Source organism: Ovis canadensis, chromosome 6, assembly GCF_042477335.2.
Source record: "Ovis canadensis isolate MfBH-ARS-UI-01 breed Bighorn chromosome 6, ARS-UI_OviCan_v2, whole genome shotgun sequence".
Lineage (NCBI taxonomy): Eukaryota > Metazoa > Chordata > Mammalia > Artiodactyla > Bovidae > Ovis > Ovis canadensis.
This window is the reverse complement of record NC_091250.1, coordinates 114688156-114704073: the sequence shown is the minus strand read 5'-3', so window position 1 is coordinate 114704073 and position 15918 is coordinate 114688156. Positions and strand designations below refer to the sequence as shown.

At 43.0% G+C, this 15918-nt stretch overlaps 1 protein-coding gene across 1 annotated transcript in view; it reads left to right on the top strand.

Moving 5' to 3' along the window:
* The window catches only part of HPSE (heparanase), a 50084-nt gene that overhangs the window by 17920 nt on the left and 16246 nt on the right, over positions 1 to 15918 (top strand). Inside the window, exons 2-4 of the mRNA XM_069594540.1 lie at positions 2548 to 2693; positions 5220 to 5345; positions 14516 to 14689. Of these exons, the coding sequence (XP_069450641.1) occupies positions 2548 to 2693; positions 5220 to 5345; positions 14516 to 14689 (446 nt within the window). The remainder of the gene's footprint in view (positions 1 to 2547; positions 2694 to 5219; positions 5346 to 14515; positions 14690 to 15918) is intronic.

The window sequence follows — 15918 nt, the reverse complement described above, 5'->3', positions numbered from 1 at the left end:
CCTTGTATCAGGTTTAGGGGGGCAACTCTACTCGCGGGGTTCACTAGTTCACACCAGTGGTTCACATTAGTGAAACCACGTTAGTCAAAGCACCAAAGATGAGCACTGGAGAATTGATGCTTTTGGTGCTGTAGAAGACTCTTGAGAGTCCCTTGGACAGCAAGAAGATCCAACCAGTCAATCCTAAAGGAAATCAGTCCTGAATATTCCTTGGAAGGACTGATGCTGAAGCTGAAGCTCCAAGACTTTGGCCACCTGATGCAAACAGCTGACTCACTGGAAAAGACCCTGATGCTGGGAAAGATTCAAGGCAGGAGAAGAAGGGGACTACAGAGGTCCGTTGAGTCAATTGGATGGCATCACTGACTCAACAGACCTGAGTTTGAACAAACTCCAAGAGATAGTGAAGGACAAGGAAGCCTGGTATGCTGCAATCCATGACGTTGCAAAGAGTCAGACATGACTGAGTGAACAGCAACAAAAGGGTAACCACACTAGTGATTCACACTAAGCATTCACTGACTTTTAAACTGAGGACTCACCTCCCCTTTATGTCTTTTCTGAGCTCCAGACACACATGGCCAGGGGCCTGATGGAAATGGTTATTGGTGCCCCACTGGTATCTTGCAACACTGAGTCCCAAGCCTGCCTTCATCCCTGTCTCCAGTCTAATGCCTATTTATTTTTCATCTCATCAAATGATATTTCCATCTTCCAAGATGCTTCCCAGGAGTAATCTTGGATTCTTCTCCAACATTCCATTAAATACTCAAGCTAGTATTTCTGGGTTTCCCAGGTAGCTCAGTGGTAAAGAATCTGCCTGCCAATGCGTGAGGTGCAGTTTCAATTCCTGAGTGAGGAAGATTCCCCAGAGGAGGAAATGGCAACCCGCTCCAGTATTCTTGCTGGGAAAATTCTGTGGGCGGAGGAGCCTGGTGGACTACAGTCTGTGGGGTCACAGAGTCAGACATGACTGAGCATGCATGGACACTAGTATTTCTATCTCCACTTGTGTCTTGAATTTATCCACCTTGCTTCATCCCTGCTTTCATTACCTGACCTCAGCCCGTCACTTTCTTTCAATATTAACACAACCACAGTCTTGGTCCTTCTGTTCAGTGATTTACATGGCAGCCTGGGATTCTTCTCTAAAACAAAAGTCTGGTGCAGCCACTCCATTGCTTTAAATCCTCCCATGGTGCCATCTTATAAACCAGATCTCCTTCCAGGACATGGCAGCTCACCAGCCATCCATGATATGGTCCTGCCTGCCCTGCCAGTCTATCCTCTCCCAGCACCTCCCTGCCCTCAGTCTCTAGGTTCAAGCCACACCTTGAGCATCTTAAAAGAACTTGAAGTATTTTCAAGGGTCCCTGAACCTACGGTGGGTCCTGGCACAAGGAGATGAAGCGCAGAGTGAAATTCATTCAAGGATGTTATCAATGAGGAATTGATTGAAATCCCTGACAGCACTAGAGAACTCAGGGAACGGTGGCCTCTTCCAGGAAATCCTTAGAACCTCTTGAAAACAAAGGGGAATGTTAGCTCGCACCAAGTAAGGATTCAGAAGAAAGTCATTTCCCCTTTGCTACGAACCCAAATGAAACTAAACTGTAGGAAGGGGGGACAGGATGTCAAGAAATATTGGCAATTAGATAGTTCTCTGGCATGATTTTCCAATTTGAAACAAACCCACATGCAAACTAATTAACTGGGCCATTTTGAGAACACACAGAGTCAGTCCCGTGTATTTTAAGAGCTATCCAGAGAGCATGGTGGCCAGGATCCCATATGCGAGGCTTCAGAAATACATGGCAGCTTGTTCCTGTTACCTGCGTCTTCTGTTTTCTTAGTTTTGTTCACTAAGTATTCATGACATCTTCACCTTTCTGAGAGAATGTATTATAAATCATTTGAATTCGGTTCTATAACATTCTGTACTATTCTGAGCACCTAACAGGAACATTTTTGGCTTGATGACTTATGCATTTAGAATTGCTTGAATTGGAAGTGTCCTTGGTGGGTAGGAATCAGAATCTTACACCATTCTAAGTCATTTGACTTATATTGAAAAGGATAGTTTTCCTTGGGGTGGTGGAGGTGGAGGTTGGTGAGGGAGAGGAAAAGCACTCGTAAGTCACTTATGAACTTCTCTGGGAACAGAAATTTTTCAAGACAATATATTTTTCAAAGAAACAGAGTCATCTTTCCTGTAGTTTCCACTCTCTTATGTCTTTTCCTCCATCAGTCACAGAAGATTATGAATTCTCTGAAAGCACTAAACACTGTCCTGCTAGTCAGGTTGAAATATAAGCTCTTGGCTGAGTCAGCACTCCCAGTTGCCTTCAGATGCCTATAAGAGCAGCCTTGCAATTAGGAAGATTCCAATTGAGACTATGTCCCCGATAGAGTGATATGACTTCTTTCTCCAGTGCCCTTACAGCTAGATGTTAGAAAATGGGTCCACCGAGAGAGGGGACTCAATGTGTAGACGTAATTGTCTTGGGGAAAAAAATAATTTTAATTTCTTGCTTGTCTTCATAACAGTTCTTCAAAGCTTCGTACCTTGGCCAGAGGTTTGTCTCCTGCATACCTAAGATTTGGTGGCACCAAGGCAGACTTTCTCATTTTTGACCCCAAGAAGGAACCAGCATTTGAAGAGAGAAGTTACTGGCTATCTCAAGTCAACCAGGGTGAAATTTTTTAAAGATTACCCATTTATTTGAGTTCGCTTGAGTCGGTCACGAGCATTCTCAGAGAAGAGTGGTTTGTCATATCACCAATTGATAAGAGATGAAGGGCTCCCAGTGGAACTGTGGGGATGCCTACACAAAAGGAGGAAGCAGTGGGCAGGTTTCCTCCTCTTGATGTTCTCAGGAATGTGAGACATGGGGGGCACCAGGAAGGTGCTGGACACGGCTGTAAGAGAGTTAGTGTTACTCGCTCAGTCTTGTTGGACTCTTTGTGATTCTATTGACTGCAGCCTTCCAGGGGATCTTCCCAACCCAGGGATCAAACCCAGGTCTGCAGCATTGCAGGAGAATTCTTTACCATCTGAGCCACCAGGGAAGCCCTTAAGAGAGTTAATTGTGCTGTAAACAGAACAAAGATTGTAGCTAAAGGGCAGAGCTGCCTAGAGGAACCTGTGGGGAGAAATGAACCAAAACAGAGAGTATTCCCTGCTGAAGAGACAGCACTGATTGAAGCTCATTTATTCCAGAAAATGTGGATAAAAAGTGTAATAAGGGGATGTGGAGCTATGCTCTACATCTAAGAATGGATTTTAAGGCTTGATTTGTTGGGCAGTGGTTCTCAGACTTTACTGACTATACACAGTCACCCAGGGGGAGTTTGAATATTTGAATTCCTGGGCACCAACCTTAGATTACAAGTTGAGCCAGCTCCTCCTTGTGATTCTAAATATTAGGAGTCTGTGGGCTTCATCTGAGAAACACTCTAAGGCACCACGAGGATTTGCCCTTGTCTTTCATAAGTGCTATACAAACATCAAATGGAAGTTAAATTAGTATCTTAATAATTATTGAATGACATCTGAATGACAACAATGTATTATATATATATTAATGAACAATATTTTGCTATTTTATATATTACATTTTTTTGTGCTTAGGAAGTGTTTAGAACAGTTCATCAGTAACTGGGCCAAAGTCGATAAAATAGTAATTAGAAAAAATGAACAAAAGCCAGGAGGGTTTTCCTGGAATAACACACTGGAATATGTTTAGACCTGGCCCTTTCCCCCCAGTCAGTCATACGCGTTTTGAAGTTCTCATAAGTTTACATAGGAGACTGTCCTTCATTCATCAGCTTTCTTCATCCTGGTGGGGAGAGAGGATCACTGGGATTATCCAAGTGCTTCTGAAACATCCGTTATGAGGGGCTTCCCTGGTGGCTCAGACTGTAAAGAATCTGCCTGCAGTGCCGGAGACCCAGGTTTGATCCCTGGGTCAAGAAGATCCCCTGGAAAAGGGAATGGCTACCCACTCCAGTAGTTTTCATTCTGTCTGCCCTCTGATGGATAAGGATAAGAGTCTTGTGGAAACTTCTTGATGGGAAGGACTGACTGTGGGGAAAACTGGGTCTTGATCTGATGGGCAGGGCCATGCTCAGTAAATCTTGAATCCAGTTTTCTGCCAATGGGTGGGTCTCTGTTCCTTCCCTGTAGTTCAGCCTGAGGCCAAACTATGGTAGGGATAAAGATTTAAGGGAGGAGGAGGAGGGGACAACAAAGGGCAAAATGGTTGGATGGCATCACTGACTCAATGGACATGAGTTTGAGCAAGCTCCGGGAGATGGTGAAGGATAGGGAAGCCTGGCATGCTGCAGTCCATGGAGTCTCTAAGAGTTGGACACGACTTAGCGACTGAACAACCCACTCCAGTATTCTTGCCTGGAGAATTCCTTGGATCGAGGAGCTTGATGGGCTGCAGTCCATGGGGTCACAGTGTCAGACCCGACTGAGCGACCAACACGTTCTGAAACATCCTTTTTATGAACACAGGATGGATGAGGCACCCGCTGTCTGGAAGCCAGAATGTGAAGCTTCTAAGAAAGGAAGTCACGGGGGGCCAGCCAGTCCTGGCAGCCCGAGCCTGGCAGCCCTGCTGCCTCATGATAAAGAAGTATGACAAGTACTGTCCTGCCGGACAGGATGGGGTGGCTTTGTCCAAGTATACACGCTGTGGTCTCGGGAGCTTTGATGATACCAGATATGAAGGAATATAAGTCAGCATTCCCTGTCCTACCATTTTGGCAAGAGGAGATTGCCACAAAGCAGATATAATCCATGCAAAGCAAATTACTGTGTATTTTGACAGTGAACTTTAAGAGAACTGAACAATGTTTTGTCTTCCAGAGGGGTTATCTAGTAATTTCAAGTTTCGGAGGAGCCTCCTGAATTGCCAAATAACTTGAAGTTATGTGCAGTGTATCTGTGTCCAGTATATGTGCGGTGTTTCTTAGGAAACATGCCTTTGGCTGTTGGTTTTTTGTTTTTTGTTTTTTTGTTTTGTGGTGATTGGTCAAGCAGCAAATTTGACATATATAACAGAATACATCTTTCTCTGATCTTAGACCCCAAAACCAGAAACTCACCTATCCTGCTTTAGTTCACATATATAGCTAGGTAAATAAGCGTATGGGATTTCAACCTTATCATTGTAAAAGTAGATTCTCTGAATTATTCATTTCATTTGCAGATATTTGCAAATCCAGATCCATCCCTTCTGATGTGGAGAAGAAGCTGCAGTTGGAATGGCCCTTCCAGGAGCAAGTGCTGCTCAGAGAACAGTATCAGAAAAAGTTCACAAACAATACCTACTCAAGTAAGAAATGAAAGGCACCCTACTGGTGTCCCAGCCCCCGAAATGTTTGGATGGCTTGAACTTGGACTAAAATTTAAGAAGCCCTATAGCAGTCATTGAAGGCTGCATAATCTTCAGATGTTAGCAAGAGTTAGTGGACAATCTTGAACCTCAAGTTTCTGTTTTCTTTACCTGACTTTGCCTACTAGCCAGGGAGTCATTCAGTCTATTTTATCCATAGTATCGGTAGTATATATATATCAATCCCAATCTCTCAGTTCATCCCTCCCCACCCCCAGCTTTCCCCTCTTGCTCTCCATACATTTGTTCTCTACATCTGTACCTCAATTTCTGCTTTGCAAATGAGATCATCTATACCATTTTTCTAGGCTTCCCAGGTGGTGCTAGTGGTAAAGAACATGTCTCCCACTGCAGGAGACATAAGAGACTCAGGTTCGATCCCTGGGTCGGGAAGATCCCCTGGAGGAGAGCATGGCAACCCACTCCAGTGTTCTTGCCTGGAGAATCCCACGGATAGAGGATCCTGGTGGGCTGTAGACCATAGGGTCACGAAGAGTTGGTCACAACTGAAGCAATTTAGCATGCATGCACACACGCATATTGCTTTTCGAAGTAGATAACTATTGAGAACCTACTGTATAGCTCAGGGAACTCTACTCAGTGCTCTGTAGTGACCTAAATGGGAAGGAAATTCAACAAAGAGGGAGTATATGGATACGTATAGCTGATTCACGTTGCTGTACAGCAGAAACTAACACAACATTGTAAAGCAATAACAATTTTAAAAGTGAATCATTCATTCACAAGCTAATGATGACCTTAACTGCTCTGAAGAATTAAGAAGTCAAGGAAGACATGAATACATTCCTTGAGAAAAAGTAAAATACCAAAGTGTGAAGAGTGAAATGTGAAATCATTCACACCTCATTGTCCATACTGTTTCGCCTCTCAGAAGCAGCCCCTGTGATGAACTGTGTATCACTGGCAGGACAGTTTTCTCATTTTCTTTCCTGCATGGCTTTGAAAACTTAGGACTAGCTCAGCTAACCAGGAATTTATTTCCATTCGTGGAAAAAGTTTTCCAGTGTTTAAACAGGATGATGTTGTCACGTGTATCTGTGGGTATGCTGTGTGCTCAATTGTGTCTGACTCTTTGCAACCGTATGAGCTGTAGCCTGCCAGGCTCCTCCATCTGTGGAATTCTCCAGGTAAGAATACTGGAGCAGGTTGTCATTCCTAAACCAGAGCATCTTCCCAACCCAGGAATCAACACATGTCTCTGGCATCTCCTACACTGGCAGGCAGACTCTTTACCACTCTGCCACCTGATGTTCTTACGCAGGTCTCTAAAACAAACAAGCAGTCCTTATCTAACTGTGAAACCTGAAAGTTGATGCTTTATACCCAACTAAGGGATGATGTTGCCCCAGATCTCAGTTAAGAAAATGTCCTGTGTAGATACTCTACACCTATCTTCTTTTGACTTCTGAAAAATAAATGATCTTGAGAAGACTCTACACATGGGCATCACCAGATAGTCAACACCAAAATCAGATTGATTATATTCTTTGCAGCCAAAGATGGAGAAGCTCTATACAGTCAGCAAAAACAAGACCGGGAGCTGACTGTGGCTCAGATCATGAACTCCTTATTGCCAAATTCAGACTGAAATTGAAGAAAGTGGAGAAAACCACTAGACCATTCAGGTATTACCTAAATCAAATCCCTTATGACTATATGATGGAAGTGAGAAATAGATTTAAGGGACTAGATCTGATAGATAGAGAACCTGATGAACTATGGACGGAGGTTTGTGACATTGTACAGGAGACAGGAATCAAGACCATCCCCAAGAAAAAGAAATGCAAAAAAGCAAAATGGCTGTCTGAGGAGGCCTTAACTGTGAAAAGAAGAGAAGCAGAAAGCAAAGGAGAAAAGGAAAGATATACCCACTTGAATGCAGAGTTCCAAAGAATAGCAAGGAGAGATAAGAAAGCTTTCCTCAGCAATCAATGCAAAGAAATAGAGGAAAACAACAGAATGGGAAAGACTAGAGATCTCTTCAAGAAAATTAGAGATACCAAGGGAACATTTCATGCAAAGATGGGCTCAGTGAAGGACAGAAATGGTAGGGATCTAACAGAAGCAGAAGATATTAAGAGGTGGCAAGAATACACAGAAGAACTGTACAAAAAGTATCTTCATGACCCAGATAATCAGGATGGTGTGATCACTCACCTAGAGCCAGACATCCTGGAATGTGAAGTCAAGTGGGCCTTAGAAAGCATCACTACAAACAAAGCTGGTGGAGGTGATGGAATTCCAGTTGAGCTATTTCAAATCCTGAACGATGATGCTGTGAAAGTGCTGCACTCAATATGCCAACAAATTTGGAAAACTCAGCAGTGGCCACAGGACTGGAAAAGGTCAGTTTTCATTCCAATCCCAAAGAAAGGCAATGCCAAAGAATGTTCAAACTACCGCACAATTGCACTCATCTCACACGCTAGTAAAGTAATGCTCAAAATTCTCCAAGCCAGACTTCAGCAATACGTGAACCGTGAACTTCCTGACGTTCAAGCTGGTTTTAGAAAAGGCAGAGAAACCAGAGACCAAATTGCCAACATCCACTGGATCATTGAAAAAGCAAGAGAGTTCCAGAAAAACATCTATTTCTGCTTTATTGACTATGCCAAAGCCTTTGACTGTGTGGATCACAATAAACAGTGGAAAATTCTGGAAGAGATGGGAATACCAGACCACCTGACCTGCCTCTTGAGAAACCTACATGCAGGTCAAGAAGCAACAGTTAGAACTGGACCTGGAACAACAGACTGCTTCCAAATAGGAAAAGGAGTATGTCAAGGGTGTATATTGTCACCCTGCTTATTTGACTTCTATGCAGAGTACATCATGAGAAACGCTGGGCTGGAGGAAGCACAACTGGAATCAAGATTGCCAGGAGAAATCTCAATAACCTCAGATATGCAGATGACACCACCCTTATGGCAGAAAGTGAAGAAGAACTAACGAGCCTCTTGATGAAAGTGAAAGAGGAGAGTGAAAAAGTTGGCTTAAAACTCAACATTCAGAAAACTAAGGTCATGGCATCCGGTCCCATCACTTCATGGGAAATAGATGGGGAAACAGTGGCTGACTTCATTTTTCTGGGCTCCAAAATCATTGTAGATGGTGATTATAGCCATGAAATTAAAAGACGCTTACTCCTTGGAAGGAAAGTTATGACCAACCTAAACAGCATATTAAAAAGCAGAGACATTACTTTGCTAACAAAGGTCTGTCTAGTCAAGGCTATGGTTTTTCCAGTGGTCATGTATGCATGTGAGAGTTGGACTGTGAAGAAAGCTGAGTGCCGAAGAATTGATGCTTTTGAGCTGTGGTGTTGGAGAAGACTCTTGAGAGTCCCTTGGACTGCAAGGAGATCCAACCAGTCCATCCTAAAGGAGGTCAGTCCTGGGTGTTCGCTGGAAGGACTGATGCTGAAGCTGAAACTCCAATACTTTGGCCACCTGATGCGAAGAGCTGACTCATTGGAAAAGACCCTGATGCTGTGAAAGATTGAGGGCAGGAGGAGAAGGGGACAACAGAGGATGAGATGGCTGGATGGCATCACTGACTCAATGGACATGGGTTTGGGTGAACTCTGGGAGTTGGTGATGGACAGGGAGGCCTGGCGTGCTGCGGTTCATGGGCTCACAAAGAGTTGGACATAACTGAGCAACTGAACTGAACCGAACTGAAGTTAAATTGGGTAGTCAACATTTCTAAGAGTATATTTTTGACATTAAATCATTTCTTTGTAAGATTTTACTATAAACTATTTGAATTCCAGTGTAGTCAATGAATTTTTTAAAATATTTTTAATATATAAGGTACAGGAGGAAACTAACATGTAAGAAATCAGAAAATAGGTTATATGCTAATAGAAAATGTAGTCCTCTAAATTATTTTTTGCATTTTGAAGCAGAGGGCTGTGGGGGAAATATTCTAATCCTTTACTGATATGATCTATGGGACTTCCTTGGCAGTCCAGTAGTTAAGATCCTGTACTTCCAATGGAGGGAGTATTGGTTTGATCCCTGGTTGGGAAAGTAAGATCCCACATGCCTCATGGTGTGGTCAAAAATTAAAATATATTTTAAAAAAAGATTTTAAAAAATAATATGATCCATGGTTGAACAAAATTTGGCATAACAGGGCCTTCTCAGATCCCATTAAAGAATGACACAAGTCCAAGAGGCCCACACAGTAAGATCTCAGTTGTAATAAATCATCCGATATAGGCCTGCTAGAGAAGATGCCACGGTATTAGGCATATAGAGTCACACATGTTTTCTTGGTCATCTTAAACATATTCCAATTTACCTTAAATTTTTCTTTAAAAATGTTTGCTGCCTCGCATGATCTTTTTAGAACCAAGATGGTATGTTTTTAACATCTTTTCCCTGCCTCTGGAACTTGGACCTTCCTAGTCTCTACACCAGGGGAAAGCCCTTCTTTCACTAACTGTATCACAGGGTCAGTATAATCCCAGCCACCCTGTTGGCAATGCTACAGTGTATGACAAATACTACAGATAGTTAATTGTGTTTGGAAAGATTTTGACTTCTGAGTTGAAAGTTTCTATTTTAATCTGCATGTCTTAGAAACATACTGATAGGAAATTTACTGCATTTGGTCTGGGCACCAACTCATTGCAGGAATAAGTATCTAAGAAGCTCATAGATGTTGCCACACTTGGTTCTGTATCATGGCCAAGGCTGGTAATTTCTGAGTAACTGAGAGTGGTATCATGTGATGGAAGAGGTAGCAAAAGTCTATTTTGTTTTTTGCTTAGTTAATGGCCTGTCCCTTTGAAACAGGTGTCCTAGAAGCTCTAGGTAAGTTTTCTAATTACAGGCCACATCGGATGCTGTGTTTCACTTAAGTAGAAGATGACAATAACATTTGTCATGAGAATATAAATTCACATTGTAAATCTGTCTGGGCAGAAAAAGGAAGCAGTGTTACAGGTGTGATTTTGGGTGTGACTGCAGAAAGGAGGATTCCTTTATTAAAATAATCATATTTAATGAGCTATTTTTTTTCTCTCTTTCTTCTCCACCTTCCGCATTGTTCCACTCCCAGACTGGATGCTGGACACACTTACACAAACGGAAATGGTACAATAGTCAGTGCCTAGGTTTAATGGTTCATTTAGATTATCTTGGTCCCGGGGAGTTGTCCACCCTCTCAGACAGTGAGAGATAAGAGACTGGATAACGCCTGGGAATCGGATAACTCACTATGAGTTTTCTTATTTTTATTTTGAGGAGGGAATAGGTTGGGTGAGTTTTATTTTTAAAATTTTTATTGAAGCGTAGTTGCCGTGCACTGTGTTAGTATCTACTGTACAGCAAAGTGAATCAGCTGTGCGTATACATACATCCCTTCTGTTTTGGATTTCCTTCCCATCTAGGTCACCACAGAGCACTGCCTGGAGTTCCCTGAGCTATGCAATATTTTCTGGTTAGTTATCTATGTCATACAAAGTATCAATAGTGTCTATATGTCAATTTCAGTCTCTTAATTCACCCCATCCCCCACAACCCTCCCACACCCACCCCGCCACTTGGCGGGTTTTTTATTTAATTATTTTTTGGCTGCACTGTGTCTTTGCGCTCAACTAGAGCTCTCTCTAGTTGTAGTGCGAGGGCCTCTCATTGCAGAGGTTTCTCCTGTTGGGGAGCACAGTCTCTAGGTATGAGGGCTGCAGCACTTGTGAGGTAGGGGCTCGGTAGTCTAGACTCAGGCTCTAGAGTGCAGACTCAATAGTTACGGCACATGGGCCTAGTTGCTCCTCGGCATGTGGGATCTTGCCTGACCAGGGATTGAACTTGTGTGTCTGCTGCATTGGCAGGCAGATTCTTCACCAATGGACCACCAGAGAACTCCTGCAGTTTTATTGGTCAAGAGTGGATTTGAACTCTGTAAGATACAGCCCTTATCCTAGGAGGAGTTACTGCTATAGAATTTGAAGCTACTTAAAGTGTATTTGGAAAGAGGAGATAGAGGAAGAGGAAGGTATGAACTGAATAAATACTTGAAAATGTAAACATTCTAGGTTTCTTGAAAACGCTATAAGCTTTGTTGTGGTTCTAGGCAATCACAGTGCTTTACATCTATAAGAGTTTTCTGTGGTTTACCAACGGTTTTCCCATGTGCTATCTCAGCTTGGTTCTGTGAGGTAGATGGATGATGGGACCAGTTCCAGGTCTGTAGATCAGTACCTTGGGCTCATGCAGGTTGAAGGGTCATCGCTGATGATTCAGTCTGTAAGTGGGAGGGTAAGGCCCAAACCCAGATATATGATTCTTGATTGAGGACACGTTCTCAGCTTGATTTGCTATAGATGTGTAAAATATAGCTGTGACCATGAATGACAGTCAGAGGGCCTTTATAACAGGCTCTAGTAATCTGGCACTGTCCCCAGATAGTTCTGTGATATTGGGCAGAGCTCTTTATCTCTTTGGGTGTCAGTTTCCTCATAGAAAAATGAGGATGGGCACCATATTGTAGGAGTAAGTATCTAAGAAGCTCATGGATGTTGCCACACTTGGGGAAGACTCCATAAAGGCCATGAAGGCCCACGCTGTCCTCCACTGCAGCCCCAAGAGCCCAGGAAGAAGCTGCAAGACTCAGAGCTTTTCAGCCCCCGATGTCTGTAAGTCCTTGATGAGAGGCAGTAGTCTCGTGGAAGCGGGTGACAGAGCAAATATCAAAAACACCGAAAATAGCTTGCTAGTGTCATTACCGCTCCTCAGCTATTATGGGCAGTATTAAATCTATGGTTTCACTGCTATGGTGACCCAAGTAGTTCAGCCTGAAGACTCAGAAGTGAAAGTGAAGTGAAGTCGCTCAGTCGTGTCCGACTTTTTACTACCCCATGGACTGTAGCCTACCAGGCTTCTCCTTCCATGGGATTCTCCAGGCAAGAGTACTAGAGTGGGTTGCCATTTCCTTCTCCAGGGGATCTCCCCAACCCAGGGATCGAACCCTGGTCTCCTGCATTCCAGGCAGACACTTTAACCTCTGAGCCACCAGGGAAGTCCAGACTCAGAAACAAAACCAAGACAAAACCGCTTTTAGGGAGAAAGCTGGTAAATTTGCCAGATACAGATTTTTTTTTAACTAGCGGAGGGACTTCCCTGGTAGTCCAACGGTTAAGAGTCCAAGCTCCCAATATAGGGGTATAGGTTCAATCCCTAGTCAGGGAACCCAGAGGACATGTCCAGAAAAGATAGAAATTTTAAAAAAGGAAAATGAACTAAAGGAGTGAATTTCTGTTTAATAGATAACTCTAAATATACATTAAGATCACCAGATTTTTGCAGATACTAACTGATTTAAAGACGACACTCAAAAATTGTTGCCAGTCTTCCCTGGTAGATTAATGATAAAGAATCTGCCTGCCAAGGTGGGAGACACGGAATTCAATCCCTGGTCTGGGAAGATTCCATATGTCACGGGGCAACTAAGTCCACGTGCACCAACAACTGAGTCAGTTCTCTGCAGCCGGAGCTCCACAACAAGAGAAGGTACGGCAGTGAGAAGCCAGTTCACCACAGCTAGAGAGTAGCTACCTGTCCTCAGCTAGAGAACAGCCCACGAAGCAACAAAGACCCAGCACAGCCAAAAATAAAAACAAATAAGTAAATAAAATAAATACACCGTTGCCAGTCTCAGAAAGAAGTTGCTATTGCTATTGCTAAGTCACTTCAGTCGTGTCCATGTGCGACCCCATAGACGGCAGCCCACCAGGCTCCCCTGTCCCTGGGATTCTCCAGGCAAGAACACTGGAGTGGGTTGCCATTGCCTTCAACGCATTAAAGCGAAAAGTGAAAGTGAAGTCACTCAGTTATGTCCGACTCTTAGCAACTTCCTGGACTGCAGCCTACCAGGCTCCTCCGTCCATGGGATTTTCCAGGCAAGAGTATTGGAGTGGGGTGCCATTACCTTCTCCACAGAAAGAGGTTAGAGGCTAGCTAATCGTTAAAAAACTGAGTTCAAAAGTTCCAAAGCTTTAATAATCCCTTAGTGATGCTGTAATTTTTTTTTCACAGCACATCTAGCCCAAAAGAAATGCCTAAGAGTTTTCAATTAAACTGTTAGGTCCGAACAACCTAATAGTAATAGTTTTCATCATGTCCAACAGATGCTAATGTGTTCCCTTGCAAATTTAAAAGATCCTGCAGTACCCTTGTAAGTCGAGTTGCCTGGTTAAATTTTAATTTCAAATAAACAATCATTTCTTTACTGCAGGTTTTTCTCAAATATTGTATTTGACATACACTAAAAACTATTCGTTATTTATCTAAAGTTCAAATTTAACTGATGTCAGATGTCCTGTAAATTTATTGTCTAAACTGTCTCAGTAAATTCACTCCTCAGGGTGCCTTAAGGCCAAAGGAAAGGGGGCAACAGAGGCTGAGGTGGTTAGAGAGCATCACTGACTCAATGGACATGAATCTGTGCAAACTCCAGGAGATAGTGGAGGACAGAGGAGCCTGGTACGCTGCACTTCATGGGGTCACAAAGAGTCAGACATGACTTAGCGACTGAAAAACAACGAAAGGCTACCTTGGCACTGAGTTTGGAAACCATGTCCCTAGAGCTCCAAACCAGTTTTTTAAATGTAAAATTTCATTTGTTAATATTTTGGATTAATAAATTATATACATGATTTTTTCAAACAATGTTTTAAAAAGCTAATCAAAATTACCAAGTTATTTTGTGAGTGAAGATTTTTAGGTTATGAAGAGTGGGATTTATGTTGACTAATGAAAAGTCTGGCCTGTGTGTGCTGAGCATTGAGTTTCCCCAGTTCACCTGAGGTCACTTGAGCAAAACCCAAGTGTCAGACCAAAGCCTCTGGTACCTTCCTTGGACTTGATTCAGCAGCTAAAGCAAACAAAGTCATATTGGCTTTTTTTTTTTTAGTCCAATTTTTCTGGACTCCTATTCATAATTATAAGGACTCATTAGGACTAGAATTCCTTCCATTTAACTACAGAAATAGTAATTTATTACGAGGAGCAAATCTGGAAGCCTTCATCACTTTGACATTCAGGTGCCGACCTAACCATGTAATGGCAACATTTTTCTTTTAGAACACTCAGTGGATATGCTGTACACTTTTGCCAGTTGCTCAGGACTGAACTTGATCTTTGGTCTAAATGCATTACTACGAACTGCAGATATGCACTGGGACAGTTCCAACGCTCAGTTACTCCTGGACTACTGCTCTTCCAAGAATTATGACATTTCTTGGGAACTAGGCAACGGTAAGTGCCTCCCACCTCCAGAAACATTTCAATAATAAGGAGACCCCCCTTTGGCATTATTTGTTCCTATTTATGACCTTTTTAATAATAGTAAATGTGACTTTTCTCTTGGAATATTTGTATAAGTGCTCAATGGTATAAGTTTGGAATTGTGGCAGAAAACTCCTTACGTAGCCCAGATGTTATGGCTCATCCCAGTTTACATTTGAGCACTTCCACAGCTCCCTTGCCTGCCAATGCAGGAGATTGTAAGAGATGAGGGTTTAATCCCTGGGTCAGGAATATCCCCTGGAGGAGGAAATGACAACCCACTCCAGTATTCTTGCCTGGAGAATCTCATGGACAGAGCAGCCTGGCAGGCTACCGTCCATGGGGTCACAAAGAGTTGGACATGATTGTAGAAACTTAGCACACACACACACAGCTCCCTGATTCCTTTGAGATCTTTGGGGTCACTTGGCAGGTCACTTGGCAGGTTGGACTCAAGCAGTTTGCTTCTGCCTTTCCATCTCTTCCTCTGTTCTCCGCTTGTCATTTAATCTCGGCAACCCCATCCTAACATTCATCATAGGTTCAAGCTAGAAGTTCCAGGACTGAATTCCCTCTGGGTCAAGCTCTTGAGTGTCTCCTTCTTCATTCTTTTTTTTGCAAGAACTTCTAAATTCTAATTAAAGTGGGTCTTCTCTGGTGGCTAAGATGGTAAAGAATTCTTCCTGCAATGCAGGAGGCCCAGGTTCAATATCTGGGTGGTGAAGATCCTCTGGAGAAGGAAATGGCAACTCACTCTGATATGCTTGCCTGGAGAATTCCATGGACAGAGGAGCTTGGTGGGTACAATCCATGGGGTTGCAAAGAGTCAGACACAACTGAGTGACTAATACTTTCACTTGTAAAGTGCTAATTAGCCACGTTCATTGAAGTGTTTACAGTGCTTTGTCTATACATCAGCTAATGGAACTAAACAGAAAATGGAAAGTGAGATGGTGAATACAGTTTTGACCTTCATTTCATAGATGACCAAAGAGGCACAAAAAGTGTTAGCTAAATATATAGCTGTGCGCATACATCTGTGCTTAGTTGCTCAATCATATCCAACTCTTTGTGACCCCATGGACTGTAGCCCACCGGGCTCCTCTGTCCATGAGATTCTCCAAGGCAAGAATACTGGAGTGGGTTGCCATTTCCGCCTCAAGGGGATCTTCCCGGGGATTGACCCCATGTCTCCTGTC